The sequence below is a fragment of the Rousettus aegyptiacus genome, unplaced genomic scaffold (genome assembly GCF_014176215.1).
Source record: "Rousettus aegyptiacus isolate mRouAeg1 unplaced genomic scaffold, mRouAeg1.p scaffold_m13_p_15, whole genome shotgun sequence".
NCBI classification, from domain to species: Eukaryota; Metazoa; Chordata; class Mammalia; order Chiroptera; family Pteropodidae; genus Rousettus; species Rousettus aegyptiacus.
Genome location: NW_023416290.1, coordinates 48,143,938 through 48,166,586, shown reverse-complemented (window position 1 = coordinate 48,166,586; position 22,649 = coordinate 48,143,938). Strand labels below are relative to the sequence as shown.

Here is a 22,649-nt window from a genome sequence, read left to right as displayed (position 1 = left end):
TTAATTGCAAGGCACTGTGACAGACCTTATGTTTTGTTTATTGCCATGTGAAAAAGACAGTTCTGTTGCTAAAACATCAGAGACCTTTGGATTCAAGTCAAACAGAGAAACATGCTTTTGATGCTGTTATCATGACCAGTAGGAGCCGTGGTGGGAGGAAGAATGGCCCTCATTCACTCCGCTGCTTATACGAGGGCTATTTACCATTTTGATAGGCCTTTCAGCAGTGCCAAGTGCTTCACAATATCACTTTTTATTATTCACTCACCACAAGTGCCATGTGATGTGCAAGGATATCACTGTCCCCGTTGAACAGTGTGAATGCTCTCATGAGACACAGAGAAAGTATGTGAAGGGCTTCCCATCCCCCTTCCCTCCCCGCCACCACCACCCAAGGTAAAGAGTGAGAGTCAGAGCTTAAACTCAAAGCTCTGGTGTCCTGCTTGGGGTCCTGGGAAAATCTACGGTTTTCCATCAGGAACGCTGAGAAACATTTGTCACCAGCTCATCACTGTAGGCTAACTCTCTGGCAATACTGAAAGTCAACTCAATCTGACAAATAAATACTGGTTGGGTGCCTGGCAATGCTAAAGACTGTGCTAGATACAGGACACACAGCTGTGACTCTGACACACCTGGCCTCCCTCCTGGGACCCACAGTCTAGAAAGCAGCTTACAAAAGGGGGACCTAAGACCATCCTTTGGGGCGTAGCTAGAAAATATCAGAATGTCTATATTTATTTTATCTCACTTTTAAAAGGATTTTTCAAATTTGTTTTTGTGTATAATTATGATATATGTAACGCGTCAAAACAGAAGTACATGTGTACAACTGTTAAATGGATATGTTTACCATGTGGGACATCCATGCTTAAAATATGTTTACAGACAGGGATAGGCAAGCAGAAATATCTGAACATCAATGAACTGAAGGGCTATTTGGACTTCCCTGAACATGCCATGATGTTTCATATTCTCTCTGCCTCAAATGCACCTCCCCTCCCCCACTATGTACTGAGGACACGCTTTCAAAACCCAGCTCCGCTGTCACCTGCTCGAGGAAGTCTTCATTCTCCTCCTCCCCGAGGCAGTCTGTCATTTCCATCGCGTTGCCACTACACCCGGTACATCCTTCTATGGCAGAGACCACCATGCTGTGTTGTAATTGTCCGCATTTGCGTCTCTGACACTGAGCTGGCTGGAGTGGCCAGCTGTGAGCAACTTTAGGGTGGGGCTCCCATGGTTTGCCTGTTGCTATAGAGGGTTAGCCTTGGTGTCTGGACTCAAGAGACTCTCACAATTTATGTGAGACATTTACTCCTGATTTCTTTCTAATTGCAATTGACTTGAAGAAGGCAGAAGTTTCTCATAGGCAATTAGAGTGCATTTCACTTCCTCCTTTCTTTCCTTGTGGAGGGGCAGAGGTGCTTTGGGGGTGGGGAAGGGTGTTCATGCTCAAGCTATTAGAGTATAACCCCCTGACCCTCAGTTAAGTAGAAAACGTAGAGCTGGGATACGAGAAAACTGTACATTTTAAGTTTTACTGGTGAGAGCTGGCCGGTTTTTTGTTGTTGTCATTTTTTAACCTTAGTTTCAAACTTCATTCCCAGGCTTCTTCAGCTTAATTAGGCGCAAAAAAATGACTTGTATATAAGCAAAAGAGTTGCAGTGTCTAAGGAGCTTCGGCTTATAAATATTAGAGATTGAGATTTTTATCAGACCCAAGAAAACACAATTTTCAAAAACAGTCATAATATAAAATAGCAGCTCCCGGTAACTTTTTCAAGTTTCACCGTCAGCGGTTCACTTAATTCCATTTGCTTAATTCTTGGAAATCTCGTCAAACTTCTCCACAAGATCTAGAACTTCATCAACCATCCTTCTCCTCATGGGTAGCAAGTGGTGCTTTTCCATCCACAGACTGTTTGGGCAGAACCAGTGTTCTCACACTAGCCAGCCTGCACCAAGCTGGGTTAAGATGCTGGGTGGCCTTCTGTCAGCTGCTTTGTCTCAGTATGGTCTGCGACAAAGTGTCACAGTGAGAGCGTTCGCTGCCAGAGATGCCTGAACTTGAGGGCTGCAAAAGCAGAACACTGTTCTTGGTTTGGGAAGAACTGAAGTTTTTTTTTTTATCACCAGCTGTAGCTGTTCTGGGAACCACCTTCTCCTCTCCGTGAGCAGTTCCTTTCCCAGCAAAGTACAGCAGTGCCTGCAGTTTGGTGAGTTTCTTCTGGTTCCTGAGACTTTCTTTCATCTTGTTGGAAAGGAAATAGGGCCGCGTGGGAGACTAGGGGTTGGGCTCAGGAGTCTTGGGAAGACCAGCTGAGAGCGAGCGCATGTGTGTGGGGACGAAGATGGCAGCTCGCGGGCTGGCCAGTTTCAATCTTGCATTGAAGATGGAGACCAAGCACTGCTCAGTCTGGGAAGAAGAAATCAGAAATGGAGACACATGCTGTGTTCGTGTGGAATGGTCTCGAGAAGACACCCGGGGGCGCTGAGAGCAGAGTTGCTCAGGACTGAGTTACTAACCTCTTCTCCTATCTCAGGTTTCCATACACCAGCCACCTTGGTCTCCAGAAAACGAAATCATCATATTCCCTTATAAATATGCTCGGAATTGGATGAGGAAGGGGGGAGTAAGGAGTAACCAAGACTATCAGTTCCATTCTTGCTTTGGCACAAAGTCAAGTGGCCAAGCAAGAGTCATTTCAAAGGGCTGGATTAGATTACCACGAAGGTCCCTCCAGCCTGAAGTTCAACAACTTGATGACGTTGATGACATGGGAGGATCAACCCATTAGGAAGACCTCCACTGAGCCGTAACTTCGAGCAACTACTTTTGTTTTCTGGACCTCCCCGGGTCAACAAGTATGAACTGAATACCTAGTACTGTGTATCAGGCACTGTGGCAGGCAGAGGGCACACAGTAGCAAACTAGAAAAGGTGGACCGCACGCACAGATTATGCAGTTTAGTAAAATTCACTTTCCTTGTCTGCAACATGTAAAGGTGCTTTCCTATCAAAAAGCCCTGAAATGGGATGATTCCGTATGAACTCCAAACTGGCATGGCCCTCGATATTTCCTCTCCAATTTCATATATTTTTAAAAAATTCTATTTGAACACATCAGGACTATAGAACTTAATTTTGGCTGTAAAATAATCCCTCATTCAATTTAAGGGATGTGCATTTGAAGATTTCAAATGTATTTCGTTACCTTAGTTCGCTTTTCTCACTGAAAGCTACTGAGTGTGGGATTCAGAATTAAAATTCCTCAGTCTGAGCTCTGCCTCCATCACCTAGTAACCATGTGCCCTGGGCCAAGCCACTTACTCTCTCCCTGAGCTGCATTATTTTGCCATTTAGCAAATTTTTATTCCATGTTGACTACGTACCCATCATGTGCTGAATAGTGGGGACATAACAATGAATAAAAGTATGACAGACAGAACTTAAGGAAAGCACTTCAACTCTAAATTGGGAATCAAAATAATCACTCAGATTCCTCTTAGCTCACAGGCTAAGGATCAATATAATGTTAAGCATCAATAGAATGATCCATAGAAAACCTCTTTCTAAAACATAAGGTTCTGTTTAAATGTTAGTAATTTGTATCACAAATACTGATTACAAAACTAAGGTAAAGGAAAGAAAAAAATTGTTATACAAATGGAATTTCCTTATGTATTCATCTCACCCAGCAAGTGTTCTATGATTTTACAGACCAAAGGCTCACCATATGGTCTCCTCCCATTTTTTTCTGACGGCATCTGAGCCCTCAACTAATAGTTGCTCTGAATCCACGCAGGTGTAATTACATACCTTTCTCATAGCATCTGTGAAAGCTAAAAATATTAATATGTTTGTGTATCATCTTACCTACAGTTGCATAATCAGCTGCCTCATAATTGGGATTTTAATGTTTGTACCTAAATATTAGCAGTTGTAACAGCACACTGAAGTGACAGACTCAAATGTGAAAACACAAAAAAATGTTAACTGGCTCATAATAGAATTGCAGAAGATCTAGAACTGCAACCAATCAAATGAAATTAACTAAATAAAAACACTTTCTGCTTCTTACTCCCAGTGTAAACTCCAAAGCATAGTTAAGTCCAATTCCCAAGACTTCAGTTTTCCTATTTTTAAAAGAGGAAAGGAAAGAATGAAATTTCATTACTTGGAAATGAAAAACTGTTTTACTTTCCAGAAGGGATCAATCAACGAGCATTTATTAATATTCTACCCTATTCCTAGAACAGTGGAGATGCCAAGAGAATTACAGAAATAGAATAACATAGAGCCATCAACATAACAAATGTGGTTAGAAGTCCAACATGTTTGTGTGCAGGATCATAAGATGATTATGCTCTACCAAGCAGAACTAGCCTTTTTTTTTATACTTTGTAACAGGCAATAATTTTACATTAATAACCCAGACTCTATGCTTTTAGAGGGAAAAAAAGGAGTGTAATAGGTATCTGCAATTTTTGTTACTTTTGTCACACATACCTCATCCCTGGTACTAATTTCTGTGACAATGATGGTTATAAGAAACAAAACTGGCTAATCTAAGCAAAAAAGGATTTCACTGAAAGGATGTAGAGACTCTTACAAATTCAAAGGTAGGCCAAAGAAGGAAGCTTAGAAAACAAGGGAACTGTGTACCTCTGAGAACAGGCTCAAGAGTCTCATTAAGGAAGCAGGAGGCTACAAGTAGGGTTTAACATTTATAGATAGGCAAGAAATTCTGAGACTGAAGAATGTCTTAGATGGTGATGACTGCAAGATCTCAAAACAGGCTAGCAAGTTTCCTTGAGCTATATAGTGATGATACAGGGGATACAAATTATGGTTGTATCATAACAGATTGATTGGTTTTTTTAAAAAAAGTCTTACAAAGCAAAAAGCATTTCCAGTTGCCAATGACGGAAGACTTGTCTCTGAACGCAGGCACTTTACTGAACTGAGATTCTTGACGCGCAATTTAAATATATACAGATTCTTACACACATTTAAAGCATTAACTTCTATAAGCCTATGTTAAGTGTCAAATGAATGCATCCAGCCTTCTTAGTCTGTCTGATAGATGCCTTTTCCCATTAAAAAAAAAAAAAGATATGGAAATGAATGAAAAACATAGGTAATTCCCGAGACCAAGACCAAGAATTAACAGAGGTAGTTAAAATGCAAACCAGCTATGTAATAACAGATTCGTGGTCTAATTTCTTGTCTAGGGACATAAAGAAGCCTGAAAATATAAACACAAGCAAGCAGCTGCTCACTGTGTAATGAAATGAAGAAAGCATTATATCACAGGACAAGGAAAAATGAAAGAATATGACTTTACCTTACGACACTATTTTGAAATCCATAATAGTTGACAGAGAGTTAGGCGAAGAAAAAAGAAATGGAAGAAAATACCCTCGATCTTAGCCAAAAGGCCAAGAAGCAATAAAAAATGAGGGAGTGGGTTAGAATAACAACATACGGTCTTATCAACAACATAGGTTTTACCAAAAGGAATACGGGCTTTCGGCAGCATATGCAGAGAACATACATTTGTCCATAGCTGGTATCTACATTATTAACGTGATCTTTTGTATCAGTGCAACAGGTATACGGCATCCCTGATAAGGGAAAATAATTTGAAAATAAACAGTTTAGTATTCTATACGGCTAATTATTTATGTCAAGTCTGGTCATGTCAAAATGATCGGAATGTTTCTAAACTTGGTTCCTACTATAAAATATGTCATTTAAAATGGAAATAATAATCAGCATCAAATCTTTTCAAAATCGATGTGTAAATTTTCCAGATATCCATCTCTTGTCTAGAAGAATGCCATCACCTTCCAGGTGTTCCTTAATATAGCCGTGTGTGACTCCCCCCGCCCCCTTTTAGATGTACACCAAGGGTTGACAAACTTTTCCTATCAACCAGATGATAAGTATTTTTGGCTTCGTAGGCCATACAGTCTTGGTTGCAACTACTTAACTCTGCTATTGTAGCATGAAAACAGCCAGATAATATGTAAATGAATGGGCATGGCTGTGTTCCAATAAAATTTTATTCACAAAAACAGGCCGTGGGTCAGAAATGGCCCACTGGCCACAGTCTTTGACTATTTCCAACATACATGAATGATTTTCATGTCATTTAAAAACTCTTATTTAAACATCATAAATAAATGTGTACATTCTCATTTCATAATTGAAGAAAAAGTGCTCCCAGGATGTTAACTCTGAGCCATGTTGATCTAATTACTATTATCAATAGCAATAACAACTGACAATGAGTGTTCTCTACATGCTAGGCCTTATTCCAAGAACTTTACATGCATGTAACCTCAAGTGCTCATTTATTTTTCCCATTTTATTAACCCCCCCCCCACACACACACCTACTTTAAATTGATTTAGTCAACAGAGTGCTCAGTTAGAGCCCATGGATCTAACGAGAGAGCCCATTTATTCAAGAACCTGTGCTAAGATCATATACTCCTTATCTTTTCTTCAACTAAAGCAACTTTTTTTTTTCTATCAGGATACTTGAAATTCTAGCATGATGCCCCAATACCCTCTGATATCTTAAAAAATCATTATATGTATTCTGTCTTGTAGCCAAGATTCCCTGACCCTTCGAATTCTGCATTCTTTCAATCTTAAAATCAACACCTAAACTATAGGATCTATTTTCCACCAAAGCTCAAGGTCTAGACTAAAAAATTCAGTTATAATCATAAAATTATTCCATTCCTGCAAAGGAAGCAAGAGGAACTTGGACTGCATGTCCAGTGCTTATTTTGCTATTTTAACTTGCACTTCTTGAGAACAATGAATCAACTATTACAAATATTACAGTTTATAGTAAGAATCTACAGTTGACTAAATAAAAATTTACTCTAGCTCTAAATAGAAATTGAGCAATATCTTGAAAAACTCTTAATCTACAATGAACTAAATAATATTTGGTACTTTTTAAAAGGTTTCTTGCATGAGATTATACTGACTGATCTATTCCTTACACGTAAAACATAAGTCTGGGGATGTGCATTTTCTCAGAGTTCCATGTCCCTGGGAAGCAGCAATAAGTTTCCTTCTAGAGCCTTAGATATTATTAGATGGACTCACATTCCAGAAATTCATAACAGTTTTAGTTGATGAAAGTCTGAGATGAAGAGTATTTACTATTATCGTCAAGTAAAACACACAAAAAAGTTAATCTGACACATTTCATGCATATATATTCATCAGTATGCTTCCTCGTAATTAGTCATGTAGAGTAGTATAAATAGCTAATTATTCATACAACTGACAAGTTTTTATAGCCTTTAAATATTTTTAACTAATTTTTAAATATATTAATGTTGCTATTCATCATTTTTATGTATGTAGTTGATATAATTATTATGTTAGAAAGTTTAATTTTTGTTCAACACAGACACAAACTTTCAGAGACAAATCAACTTTCAAAGGTCTAGGCTCGACATCAGCAGTCTGCCTCTGATCTCAGGCTGAGCCTTGCTGTGTCCTTAACCTATTAACTCACAAGAGCATGGCTTTTGATGAGACACTGCGGAGCTGCTGCGAAGCTCAGGCCTTCCATTTGGCTGATTTTGTGACCCAGGCAAGTTTCCTAACCTCTCTAAGCCTTTGTGTCTGTCCCCATCTCTAAAATGGGACCAATGATATCTACTTGAGTATTCAATGATTTAATTCATGTAAAATGCTTATCACACTACTTGGCATACTGGTAATAATATTGGTTATTATCAATAATATCAAATAGTTCCAATAAATACTAATTATTATTATATTATTATTTATTGAGAAGGCTAAAAGAAAATCAGAGTAACACCAAATCAATGGTTATCACAATAAGTAGCATAGTAGTAAGACTTACAGTCTACTGCCAAGGAACGATGTATCTATCTTGGCAGAAGGAAACTTGAAGGAAGCTCAGTGTTAAGCAATTAAAAACAAAGTCAGGGGTTAAAAGATGAAACCTAGTTTAGTCTTGGAATTAAACACCCTCATTTATAAAATAGGGTAAAGTTTAAAGTCCTAGTTTCAAAATTTCAGAGTAACTCACAATGCACTTGCAGCATTGAAAGATGTAATGCCTCTTCCTGGATTTTAGACAGGGAAGCTCTGGACCTAAAAATGAATAAGGTGCCACATATCACCTTGGAGAGTGTACAGATCCACCAACCATTGAGGGACACGCAGGATTTGTGGATGTGACCGCAGAGGCCCAGCTTGATTTGCCAGCCAGTGAGCCGGTCAGGACTGGGAGCCTGGCCTTTCCCCAGCAGGAGCGGGTGTACCCTGCTGTACCGAAACCTAGCATCGCCCAATATTGGTGGTCTCCTTTCCCCACCAGGAGGGGTTGCAACTTTAAACAAGCCCCCAAGGTCTCCAGGTGCTGCAAAGCTGGCATTTCCCAGCCCAGTCTCTTCGGCACCTGAGTTCACATTATATATAACCCAGAAAGGAGGCCATCCTCATATTGCATTGTAGGAAGGTCAAGTAACAGGGGGACAAGATCTCGTAGCTTCAGGCTCATGCCTAATTCTTCGTAGGATAATAAAACGATGGAGGACCGTGTATCCTTGCTGACCCTTTGTATTTAGGAGTCCCCAGTAAAGGTATTCCTTAAGCCATACCATAAACCATGTTATTCCATTACCACATAAGGGGGAAAAAATGGGTAAGGACTATAAAGGCCTTAATGGAAGTCTGTGCAAAGTAGTGGAAGGCTCAGAGTGGGACAGAGGGAGGGGCGGCCATTCTTTTAAGTCACTAGAATAAGGTCGGCAATGAGAGCCGGACTTCCCTTTTAGAAGGCGTCACCTTTTGCTTACACTTCCCATTCTTAAAAGTCTCAGAGGGAGACAGGCCTGCAACCACCTCCTCCAGGCCTGCAATCCCTCCTCCAGGAGAATTACCAAACCTAGATGTACTGGAATCTTGGTAAAGAAAACATCTGCTCTGTGAGAAGTGGATACCTCACTTTAACAATCCTTCTGCCAGGGAAGGGATTTCAGGTCACATACGTTAAGATAAGCTTCTCAAGGTCTTAGGGCGTAGCACTGAAAAAGGCCTGAAAAACACTTAAAAATTCTAATAAATGCAGTTTTAAGTGGCAAACTAAATTCCTCAATTTAACCTTTTAACAAATTTCTGAATAGACTACTGTACAGTTTTAAATACATGTTTTCTTTGTTACACATTGTACAATAATCTCTGGGAAGGCCCATTTCCTAGAATTCCCTAAGGTAATTAAGTGACTGTTTCTATGCTCCATCAAGGATCGTGTTTTTTGACTACAAAGTAAAACAAATGGTCATATTTTATGATAAGTGAGTGTCCTTTTAAGGACTGCTAGGCTAAATGTCATTCTAAAATTTCCTTTCATATATGTAACCAATAAGGATTGCAGCCATTGCCCCAAATGTAGATTAGATTGAGTTCTGGCCACTAGAAAATTTCTCTGGCAGAGGCTAGAAGGTCAGCGAGGATTAGTAGGCTAGAAACAGCATGAAAGAACTGAAAATGTCCAGATAATCTTCAAATTCTCAGTTTTCGAACTCCTCCCTGAATAAACATTCTTCCAGAACTGCTGACAAATGGCCAAACCAACTTCCTCTCTCTCTCTCTCTCTGTATTCCCCTTTTGGAAGTGAAATTATCTAGCAGCAAAATAGCCAGCCAAAGTGGCGCTAACAAACAGGAAGACAATTGAAGAGATTCCCTCTGGTTAATTAAGCATGTAAATAATGAAACTGTTCTGTCCGAAATGGCCCAACAAATCCTGGTGTATTGGAATCCTGATTTCTAAGGAATTCCTGGCCCTCACCACTACACCTACACTGGAGAAACCTGATTGTAAATTATAATTAGGTCCTTAGGAATCAGACTCTGCTATTCTTGGCCGAAAGCCCTCATTAGCGCGAACTCAGCCGAATGGCGAACACGTAGACAAAAGCACTGGCTCCAGGCCCAGCTTCTTAAATGTCATGGATGCTTCTCAATGGGTTTCACTGGAGCTTCTCTCTTTCGTAGTCAACACAGGCACAAGAAAAATCACACTTGTCGTTATCACGGTTTCTTGTCAGCACTTGGGCACAAACGGTGTGCTGTGTCTGTACACACGCCCTCAATTCTGAAGAATAAAAGGCTAAACTCATGAAGTATTATCCAAGAATAAAACCATTTTCATTTAGATTTTCCCCTATTAGTTATCTTTATGGTAAGATGCAGTACAAAATCAATGCCAAAATCACTATTGCAAAATCAATGCAATGTGCGCTGAGATATAAGCTTAAATCTTACTTACAGTGGAGATAAACCTGCCTTCTTGATAATCAAAAGTAAGTCCCCTTTCCAATGTATGCAGAAGAGAGGGAGAAAGTTGATAAAATATATTGAAACATGTGACCTGAAAGACCTTTCTTAATTGTGTCATGTATATAAGGGACAGGTCTCAGAAAACCTGCATTTTAATTACCTCTGAAGCAACTTTTTACTTTAGCTTTAGCTGGGACTATCTCTGGATGGAGGTGTTCCTTGGAAAGACATCAAAACCCAAGTGATACAAAAAGCATTCTTTGCAATTCGAATCTGAACCACTTACCATTTTAGTCGAAGAGTTCTATTTTACTTCTATTACTGAGCAAATCCCAAACGCGAGGGGCATTACTTCCAAGTCAGAGGGTGATGAGGGGTGGGAGGTGAAGGAAGAAGCATGTGGATACTGATCATCATGGTAGGGAAGTTTACGGGGGAAATAATGTTGAAAGCAACAGAGCCCAAGATGGATGCCAATGTCTCCTAACCTTTCCCAAGTTGTGTCTTTTCTGTGGGTACTTATTTCTTCTCAGTATAAGCTCCACCTCTCAACTTTAAGTTATTTCTCTTAAACTGTTGCCTTCGTCATGTCATACACTGTTCAAAAAACTATCTCTCGTTTCTCTTCATTAAGCCCCAATTACCTTTTGTGGAGGACACTGTACTTATCTCCCCAACACTGAGTGAACTTTTCTCCATAAGGTTCTTCTCCATATAGCAGCTGTGATCCCATCTCTATCTACAAAAGGTCCTGATTGACCTCAGGTAGTCAGAGTAATGCCATCCTCCTTGCCACAACATTGCAGGCAGGAAACCCTAAGAGAACCAGTGAAGAACCTTACTCTGCTTTAACATCTGGTGAGTCTGTGAGTTAAAATGGTACAGCAACATCAAGGCTCAAGTTGACGGCAGCCAGCCCTCTCTTTTCAGTCTCGACTGGTGCTGATGACTATGAAATCACAAAAACAAACAAACAAACAAACAAACAAATAAATGCAAGCCTTTGTGAAGGCAGAGCTAATGCACAAAGGACAGAATCAAGACAATTTCAGGGAAATAGACCTGGTCCTGATCGAACCTCACACGAAGTCTACTTGTCTCTGAAATGTAATGTTATACAAGCACGAAATCCCCTTCATTGTTTAAACCACTCTATACGTTTGCCCATTATATATTGCCTCTATATTACTAGAATGCATATGCCTTTTCCCCTCTCTACCCTGCTTAGACTGTGACTTAAAGGCAAGAGGATATTTGACAGAGTTACTTCCACAGTTGTAGGCACCTGGTAGGAACTCTGAGAGGCCTGGATTCAAAACCAACCTACCACACTTACTGCTTACATAATCTTGGTCAAACTGCTCGTACCTTAGTTTCTTCCATTATCAGGATTCAGTGAAATAATATACATGTAAATGCACAGAAGAGGACCTGACACTTCCCTATTATCATCTTATTACTGAATTGTCCAACAATCTCTCTCTTTACAACCCACACATAAAAATATACACCTTGATCACCCTCCTCTGCAATGACTGTCATCTCGAACATTTTTGTCCCCAATGTCTCTACAAGTTATGAGAAGATCTTTGTGCCATACCACAAGCTTACTAGGGGGGAGTAGCACATTCAAGGGAACGCACAACAGGAAGTCCCACTTCTGGCCAAGTTTCCCACAGTGTAGGCTGTTTATCGCCTCATGGATTCACAACTCTTACCCTAGGTATATGGCTTACGTCCCTCTTTTGTCATTGAGCCCTCCTGCCCTGCAGGAGTTCATGAGGCAGTTATCATCCCTTATGCTAGAAGCAAGGCTTCCTTTTCTGAGTGTCCTTTGCCATAAATGCCTCCTAGTATCTTCAACACTGCCCCACCTTTGGATTTTCAATAATTTCTTTTCGGTGCCTCTCTTTTTTATATTTATAGAACTATATTGAATTATGAACATTTGAATTTACTGAATTATATTTGTGTATTTTTATAGATTTCAAAATAAATTTATTTTACAAGGATATATAAGACATGAGAGTCATATAATATAAAATATCTGTCCTCCCCAACCCAGGCATCCTAGCTCTCACTCCTCTGATGTACCTACCCCTAGATGAAATTAATTTTCCCTTAGGATAAATACAAACGAACCAGCAAAGGACTCTTGCCTTTTGCAAGCCCAGAAATGCTATCTTAGGATATCTATTCTTTTTATTATTTTACGTATGGTTTGCCTTACAGTTTGGAAATCTTGAACCTTGAAAGTGAATGTAAGGTCTCTGATACACAAAGTGTGGCCTCGAAACTCTGAGAGATACAAGTGATCTCAGAGGGCGGTGTGGGGGATGATGGTCCTCTTCTTGTCCCCAGCACCTAACCCGATGTCTGGCGTCTAGATGGGGTTCAGGGACTGTCTGCAGAACCAGTGATGAGGCACTGAGAGGGATCCTCCACAGAGTACAGCAAGATAGCAGCCTTTCGTGCCACCGTCGAGCCATCTTTTTGGCTTCGAAACGTAAAATCCAACCTTTCCTTTGCAACACTTTTGCTGAATTCTAGAAAGGAAAAGGAGGCAAGGTCTGGATATATGACAATTCTAACAGCAGGGTATCATAACTCTAAGGATAGAGCATTATTTCAGAAGAAACATAATTATATATGCACAGTGCACCATTTGGTTATTCTCTCTGGAAAAGTCATTTCTCTCTTGGCGATAGGAAAAAATGTGATTTTTGTGTTCTTTTTCCAACAAAACATGTAACATTTTAAAATAAACGCTATAGTGACTTTAAGACAAAAACTGGTAAAACACGTGACTATTTCTTTCCAGCTCTTAATTTTTTTTTCTTACTGATAAATGGAATGCCTGTCTTTAATATAATATGGTTATAGATCATCTCTTTTTCTGTTTCTTGAAGCCAAAGCATTCAATAATATCTGGGTAGGGGTTTTGGTTTCTTAGGTGTACATCTTAGTTAATATTCATCAAATGGTACATTTTGTTATACATAAGTTTTCTTTCTTAAAAAAAAGAACCGTAAAAAAAGCCAATACAACCTAGTAGTAGACTGCATATTGAAGGTTTTAGAAGTATATCACTGTCTGTAACTTACTCTGAATGTCTAAAAAAAATAAGATGACTCAATGGCCAGATAGAAGAAGGGATATAAGGATGGTTATGTAATTCAGCAAGCATGGTCAAATATTAATTGTGAAATCTAAGTGGTGAACACGAGTGTTCACTGTAAAATTTTTAAAACTTTTCTGTATGTTTCAAATTTTTCATAATAAAATATTGTAAGGAAAAAACACAAGTTCGCTCTTGTTCCTTACATTTGGATATCCTTAAATACTTTGTGATTACTTGTGGCTCATAGAAGCATGGCAGCAGGATAAGTCAAGGTCTATTCATCCTCTCTCATGATGACTGAGGTTTTATCTACTGTTACATTTCGCTATCAGATTCTACAAAACAGTCGTTAATAAAATGAACTCTAACAAATGCGAAGGAAAATGAATCATGGTTATGCATTATATCTTTGTCTTGAGACCTCATCTTTAAATTGCTTTTTGTTGGGAACCACAATGGTACTTCTGCAATTCAACAAATTCACACTATTCTGGACTCAATATATGTTCCTGAAAATAGCACACAAATCTTATAAGGAGAACTGCATTTTAAGTAGAAAAATAGCAAACTAACCTAGGATCCTCAAAGAAATGTCTGCTAAATCCTTCTTTAACATGGATAAAACAAATTTTTCTTAATATATTTGCTTTATAAATGTAAACTTTCATATATTGGTTATACTTAGACCAACGATTGCATCTACACTGCCCTTCGAAACCCTCCTCGATTTTTCTGTCAAGATGCCACTCATAGTATATACTTCTATAATGTCACAACTTGTTAGAAAATGGCCCGACTTCACAGATAATAAAAATACAGCAACAACATAAGCATAATGAAAATAAGAAAGCATGAAATGAGACTTTCTTAATGTGAGAATGTCTATTTGTTTCTCACACCTTAAGTCAAGATGAGAGTAGCTACTGAACATTCTGTGCTAAAAGTCGTCCTTCTGAATCCTGCCTGATCTGCCACAAACCACAAAGTTTGGTTGTCTGTACCTATGATAGTTTTGCCACTCAAAGGAGAGACTCCCACGGAGCTGGATGATCTATATCCGGCCAAGACCTCAGTGGGTGCTAGGCCATGGTTTGGAATCTCTGGGTAAATATCTGAATCAAAATCTGTAAGGGACAGTATTGCAGGAGGACAGTGTCATTGAGATTAAAACAAATAAACAAACACACACCACCAACAACAATAACAGAACCACAAGTAGCAGCTGAGGAGTAAGAGTGGGAAGATTTGAGCCATTCTCCGAGGACACTCGCTGCTACCTACCTCCTATTCTGCAGCTGCCATGGGCTTCCCAAAACTGGAGGCCCTGGCATCTGTCTCCTCTTGCCACACCCTAGCAACAGCTGTTACCTGAAAACTCCACATACAGAAGGATATCTTGTCCCATGCTCCCAATATTATTTTTTTCTCTTCATCTCACCTCTCCTATTCAACCCCAAAATATTTTAAAATCTACAGAAAAACGATTCTTTGTGCAGACCTGAGTAAGTCAGTGTGCTCTCTGAACTCTTGCAGGATGGCCCCGTCCCAGCCAGCCCTGATGAAAATAGCTCCCGTGCCCCCACTGCCAATGCCACTGCCGCGGGGAACAGCTGCTCGCAAGCCTGCTGTCTGACCCACTAAGCCCTCTGTCCCCGCTCTGTCTCCACTGTCATTCTCCAAGTATCTAATTATCCATGCAAACAGTCGCTGGCATAAGCTTCAAGTTTGGTTAAAGTTGATAAATACTGGAACAAGGATCTCAGACCCGAAACCCACTCCTCCTTAGAAGGTAACGAGAGAAAAGCAGAAAAATGTGAAGACTCGCTATGGAGAAAGAGGGTTGATCACTGTTTCTTTTGTCTTTTCCTAATCAGTAAACTCATAGAAACCAACTTCACAAGAGCCGCCACCTAATACAGGGAAGCGAGTTCTCGATCCAAATGAATACTAAAAATAATGAGAGGAGAGCCATCTTCCTTCACCTCCCATTCTCTCCTCTTGATGTGTATTTAACTCATTTTCAGGGGTTTATCGATTCCAAGGCTGATGGAAACCACACCAAAATATCAGCATTGGCCTCCAGTCATTAAAAGAAAAGGTTTACATAAGAATTTAAGTATATATGGGTATCAAATAATTCCATAATCATTTATTGAGCACTTACTAAGTGTCTTCCATTTGCATGGTGTTTTTGGTAAGTGACAAAGTACTTCCACATGTTCTCTCTCTAGGTAGAAGTCTTTTCTGGAGGGCCTGCTCTGTGCCAGGATTGTGCTTGCTGCCCTAACACCCAACTCATGAAACGGGAAAGACAATCACAGGAACAGGATCTGTACGTTGGAAAAGCCTCCTATTCGAGGGAACTCAACACTCTATACCAGTACCAGGTTTCTCTGCATTGATCCCCAATACAGCGACTCTCCATTTCCTAAAGCACCGCCCCCCACCACCACCAGCACCCTTTAAATCTGAACAGACAGTAATTTCCTGACTCCGCAATACCTTCTCTGCTGTTTAGAAGAGTAAAAGTGCATTCCTCCTTCCACTTGGATAGTTAGATTTCAGTAGTAGCTTCTGGGCAATTGCTTGCCTGCTATTTCCTGCTATTCCTAGACGGTTAAGTGTCTGGTAGAGCTAAGCTTCCACATTAATGGTGACCAGGAACAGCTACTCCCAGGACACTCTCTATGCCAACCTTAATGTTCCTTAAGTTCAAAGTGTAATAGAATGCACTATTTCTCTTTTCTATTCCGTATGTTCTACATTCTGTATCTTTACTTTATTGTAGCTGGCTCTTTGGTTCAATGCGATGATTTTTACCTTTTATTTGCATAACACACTAACACTTGCAAAGCAAACTCAGGAAAGCAACTCAGCATTTATTGAACATGTTTTCTGAAAGGGGAAATAGCAAGGGTATAAGATTCTGGAAAGGCAGTCTGTGATAACGAAAAGGCAACTACGCCGAACGATTTGAAGGAACTGCAACGTCCTACAACTTATCTAGAACTCATTGCCTAGTAAGTTGCTTTTAGGGGACCAGTTCTAGTGATTTGATGAGATTATAATAATTAGCATATTTAGTCTACGTAGATCAACACAACTGAAAGGCTTGAAACAGTTTCTCTCTTAATTAAGCATACTCATTACAATCTCACCCCGCTTCCATCCTCACAGCTGGCAAAATGGCGAACGGCAATTCATCTTCCTATTAAAATGATTACGAATTCAGAACAAGCAGAGTTCAAATTAAGGTTTCAAAACCACATGGCAAGGAAGACCCGGTTTAACAGTTAGCAGAGAAAAGTGACCATTCTATCTTGTCCAAACAAACACTTCTAGAAATAAATGAGATTTTCCCCCAACGAACTGGAAAAACCATTTGTCTACCTGTTTGTTTGTGCAAGTTGTCACACCAGAATGTGACAGTCTTACATACATGATTCTGTTTTACATTTGTCTTGTCATTACATTTTTTAACCCTCTAAATTACCAGCTGAACACAGCATTAAATTGCAGTCTAGCATCCAGTAGGGGCTCTTGTATCTACCACTTTCTGGATGGATAACCTATGGCCAGTTAGATTAAATGCCCCTTTCCTCAGTTTTCTCATCTGTAAAATTAAGGTAATAAGCATATTTTCTAAATAGAGTTACTATAAAGATTAAAGGTGAATATATAGATAGATAGATGGATAGATAGATGATAGAGACAGACAGACAGACAGACACACACACACACACACACACACACACAAGAGTCTTTGGCAGATAATAAATGCCATGTGTTACAGTTATTATCATGCTTACCATTACCACAAAGAGAATGGTGACATTGTTGGGCTTCTTTATTTAAATGCTCTATTACAAAAGTTTCTAGTTAAGTATCTCCTGTGTTAGTCTATAGAAGAAAGAGAAGGTGGATTTTGGATGTTGTAATTAGAATCTCATGAGTGCATGACCAAATTTCCCAAGAAAAGATTTATACATAAAACACATAAAAATAATAAATGATTTGAAAAGTCATAGCATGAAACCCCACTAATATTAATGCTATATATATAGTTAATTCTCTTCAAATTAAGAATGTTCTGAGAAGGTTTTCTTGACTATTTATGGCACATTTTCTTTGTATTGTATCAAGAATAATACCATAACATATATGTATATATGTAAAATATCAGTCCCATCTGGTGTAGTGATAATGTGTTACTGAGTTAGTAATAAATATCACCGCGTTCTTTGGCCAATTAAAAAGGAAAGCAAAAATTTTATTTTAAAAGTTTTAATATCTTGTCTTTTATCACTAATGTGTTGTCTAAAAAAATTTTTCTAATTGTTTTATTGAGATACAATTCACATGCCACACATTTTATCCATTTAATGTGATAATTCCATCGTTTTAGATATATCCACAATTACAGAAATCGTCACCACATTTAAGTTAAGTAGAACATTTTCATCATCCCCCAAAGAAACTCTATTACCCACCAGGAATCACTCTTCATTCCCCCTGCACCTGCCGCTGACGACCACTTTCTAGCCCTATACACTGGGCCTATTCTGGGCATTCCATATCAATGGTAATACAACATGTGCCATTGTGTCTGTCCGCTTTCACTTGGCATAACATTTTTAAGGGTCCTCCATGTAGTAGCATATGCCAGTACTTTATTCCCTTTTATTGCCTAATCATATCCACTGCATGGATATACCACACATTGTTTATCCATTCATCAGGTGATGGACATTTGAGATTTTTCCTGTTTTTGGCTATTATGAATAATGCTGCTTTGAACTTCTGTCACATTTTTATGCAGACCTGTTTTCATTTCTCTTGAATATATACCTAGGAGTAAAACTGTTAAGTCATATGGTAACTCTATGTTTAATCATTAAGGAAATGCCAAAGTGGCTGTATCATTTTACCTTTCCACCAGTAGCATATAAGGGTTCCCATTTCCCCACATCCTTGTCAACACTTGTTACTGTCTTTTTTATTATAGCCGTCTTGAGAGTGTGAAGTAGTATTCATATGCATTTTTTAGATGTAAAAACATGGAAATATATTAGGCAAGGAAATAAAATCTGTTATGATAAGAGAAAGCATGAAGAGAATAGGAAAAGGATCTTGTGGTCAGGCTGGAAAAGGAACCAGGAGATGTTTTTAAATCTGTTACTCAATTGCATGTCCTGATGCAACTAATGGCCCTATTCAAAGTGTCAAGATTACGGAGCCAGCCCTCAATTTCACATCTGGAGCTTATAATAATCATAGCAACAACTCTTGGCTTATTGATTTATTTTATAAAGTTCATTCTCATGTTATACCCCATTTGATCCAATACCACAAACCTTATATGGGAGAGTATTTTTCCCACTCTGCAGGTAAGTGTGCTAAGACCCAAAGTGGCTAATGACTTGCCCCCAAAAATGATAGTTAAAAATACATACATACATACATACATACATACATACATACATATATACATACATACATATTAAATAAATAGAATTCACAAAGCTGGGCCTCGAAGCCACATTTTTAAATTTCAAATCCCAGTTTTTGGTTTCCTCTTTCCTCATCACCTTCATTTACCTCTTCTCTGCTGACCCAGAAAGTAATGGAAAAGCAAAAGAAAGTGAAAAGGAGAGGTGTGTGTGTGTAGCAATTAGAGGCAGGAAGCCTGCACATCACAATGTCCCCCATAATCAGACTGTGAGAGAGCAGCTCTGGATGTAAGAAGATGTCATGACAATGACAGCAAGGATGGCCACATGCCCATTCCTTTATGAGAGTTGTTCCTGCAGTAATGAAGAAGCCAGAGCATAAGGCCACTTAAATCCCTAAATTCTGAATATTTTATTATCTCTACTTAGATTAGTATATTTAATTACATACACTAGTCATTCAAATATTTGTTAAGCAATTATTATGTGCTTGGCACATAATAATATGATTGAGACTTAAAAAAAAGCAATGACTACAATTGTCCAAAGTAAAATAAAATAGCTGACATTTACTAAGCCTTTTATATATAGCATTTCATATAATCCTCACAAAATTTCTCGCAACATAAGTGGAAACTGAGGCACGAAGAAGTTAAGTACATTTTCCCAAAGTCACAGAACTAACAAATGGTGGAGGCAGAATCAGAACCCAGGCAGCCTTCTTCCAGAGCCTGTGTTCTTAACCACCACCCAATTATTCCTGCCAGATCTTGCTCGGCTGGAAGACACGTGAGGTGACACACGGGGATTAATAATATTAATTCATTCTGGCAACCATTTGTTGAATGCTCATCACTACATGAAGCCCGCGGGGCAAATTCTCACCGCAAGCCCATAAAGAACTTATCTCCATTACCAGGAAACAGTTTCAGAGAATTGAATTAACATGTCCAAGGTTACAGAGCTATAGTAGCTACTGCTGACATGGTGCTTACCGTACATCAGGCACTGTTCTAAGCACTAACTAACTCATCTAATCCTCATAACATTAATGAGGTAGGTTCTATTATTATCCATTATTCTTAGTTGAGAAACTTGTTGGAGAACCCGCACTAGTAAGTGGCAAACCCAGAATACACTCTAGCTTAAAGTCCTTATCACAACAACTTAATGCTGACTCTTGAGTACAAAGTGGCAGAAATTCAAAGCCAGGTCTGTCTAACTCTTGAGTGAGAGAGAGCTCTCTCTTTTCTTACCAACATGCTAAGCCAGGTTCTCATACCTGCTGTAGTGCACAGGGTGCTAGGGAAGAGGGGAGTAACAAGAACTGTGGAGTCAACCCCCCTCCCCCAGGAAAGAGCACTTAAGCAGCATCTTGGAGAAAGTGCTTACTGGACAAAGAAGGGCACCATGCAATCTATTATTTTAAAGGAACTGAAAACTACCCTGTTGAAGACTTTGAAAAAGATCACAGAGTTAAGAAGGAGCAAATAAATTAAATTATTGAAAAGAAAGTGTTTCAGATCGAATCATAAAGGCTTACTGTATTTTAATTTTTTTCAATTAGAAAATACTCCTGAAAGGAAAACGAGCTCTTTCCCTCTAATTTGGCTACATGTTAAAAAATCGTCAAGGAATAGAATGTGCAATTTGCCTTTTGTAATGTTAAACTCTATTAATTCTGACGTCCAATATTTACTTCCTCAATCTAAGTGCTGCAGACAGGGTGGTTACCAAACCTTGGAGATTTTTACAAGATTCTCTCCTTCAGATCCTGAAACATAGCATTTAGAAACCACACTGACCCCCGAGAGTCAGGCCAAGAACTAGAAGGAACTGGTGTGAGCGTTGCTCGCGCGGGGCGAGGGGCCGGCAGGCAAGTTGTGGCTTAAACGTAGCAAAGCCAGGGTTTTCCCCTGGCAAACTAATGTATGACCAGAAGAAGCGCAGCTGCGGAACCGGTCAGACCATAAGTACAATTCTCAAACATGAATTTAGGAAGAAGGACCAGGATGGGATGGGAAAAGAAAGGGGGGGGGGGAGGGGACCTGGAGGTCACTGCCTGCCCTGGGTTCAGCGAAACCTGTCAAGACTTTATTCTTGCAGCAGCCCGGGGCCGATGGACTCCGCTGCCCAAAATGCGCGCGCTGAGAGAGTTGACACAGCAGCGGGACAAGGTGCCTCCGCGCCCCCTTGCGGACCCAAATGACCAGTGATGAGGTGTGCCTTTAGTGATAAGGTACAGCGTTTCAGAGAGTCAAGTGATCAGCTCCGATTTACAGATGAAAATGTTGAGGGTCAGAGAAGTGAAACAAGACTTGCCAGCAAAAAATAAAACCTCAAGTGAAGGTGATCTTTGCGCTGGCTCCTTTGATCTAGGAGTAAAGATGTAGGGACTGGGACCGGCTCCCAGGGACCCACACCGACTCCTATGGCTCTCCGGGAGCATTAGGAGCCGGCTGTCAGCCGGGAGGCCTGGCAGCGGCCAGGTACCTGGGAATGGGGAGCGCGCGCGGTGGGTGGCAGCGCGTCTGCGGGCGCAGGGCTGCAGCAGCGACGCTAGGGCGCAGCGCGCGCTACCCGCTCGCCTGCGTCCGTCTGGGGAGCCCAGCGCCAGTCCCGAGTCCGCAGGGCGCCGGGCTGCAGCAGCCAGGCAAGGGCACCACGCGGACGATCCACTCGCCCGCGGCCGTCCCGGGGCCCCGCGCGAGTCGCAAGCCACAAGCCAGAAGCCGTGGCGCGCGGGCGCGCGGGAACGCTGCGGACACCGGCTGGCAGTGCCACCGCGAGCCCACTAGCACTGCCCCGCGCCTTACCGTAGCTGCTCGCCGGTGACCAGGACCTCAGCCATGCGCTCTAGCTCTCTTTGCTGAGCCCCGCCACTCCCGCTGTGGCTGCTGTCGCTGCCACCGCTGCCAGTGCTGCCGCCCTCCATGCTTGGAGCCGCACCGCTACCACTGTCTGTGCTGGCCGCCGCGGGTTTGGGTGTTAAATCCGCCTGCCCTCACAGAGGCCTCTCCCGCCATCTTTGTTAGGGGCACTCCCTTTGCTCAGACGCGATTGGCTGGAGAGGAAGTCCTGTGGGTAGGCTGAGGCTCTGTGCGAGTCCGCTCCTGGAGCTCCAGCTTGAGGGCGTGGCTGGAGCCCCTCGTGGTCGGGGGGCGGGGCCTATGGAGGAAAATATAAACATTTGGGCGGGACACCGGTTCTGTATTTTGTGTAGTGGTGGAGGTTGAATTAAGTGGGCACGCGTTCTCATCCACCGAGCTCCTGCTGTGGGACCCAGGGGACAGGCTGGGAGATTGCCAGACAACTGTGAAGATATTTTTATTAGACTTCTCATGCCCCATATTGCCAGAGAGTGAAAATAATAGTGTAGCTGGATAGTGAACAACAAAGGATATGCAGGTAACTGCAGGACATTAAGAAAGTAAGCATTTTTCTCTCCCCAATTCCCTTCACCAAAGACGGTTTACTTCCTTTATGGCGTAATCAATAAAGAACGCCAGCCTGAGAATCCAGCTCCATGCCTGTAATTTCCTACCTGATTGTGTTTAATTCTCAGTTTCTACCTTAACAAAATAAAAATAATTGTGGCTACCACTTGTTGACATCTGCTGCATTAAAGATGCTTCAGGTAGTTGTTACTTTCCTTAATTATTGCAACAAATCTTAAAATAGATATTGTCTTTGTTTTACGTTAGGAAGCAGGCTCAGCGAGATGGGG

At 40.6% G+C, this 22,649-nt stretch overlaps 1 protein-coding gene and 1 pseudogene across 4 annotated transcripts in view; both read right to left on the bottom strand.

The window, feature by feature from the left end:
* Nucleotides 1–21,983, bottom strand: part of DEPTOR (DEP domain containing MTOR interacting protein) — a 125,643-nt gene extending 103,660 nt beyond the window's left edge. For 2 of the 4 annotated variants that reach the window (XM_016156635.2, XM_016156628.2), the window contains exon 1: nt 21,739–21,983. In XM_016156635.2, the coding sequence (XP_016012121.1) occupies nt 21,739–21,857 (119 nt within the window). In that variant the 5' untranslated portion in view covers nt 21,858–21,983. Of the gene's footprint in view, nt 1–1,051; nt 2,116–21,738 lie in introns of those variants that run through there. The other 2 variants (XM_016156609.2, XM_016156621.2) reach the window with 2 other exon arrangements.
* LOC118612038 lies at nt 1,804–6,394 on the bottom strand (annotated as a pseudogene).
* Nucleotides 21,984–22,649: the final 666 nt, after the last annotated feature.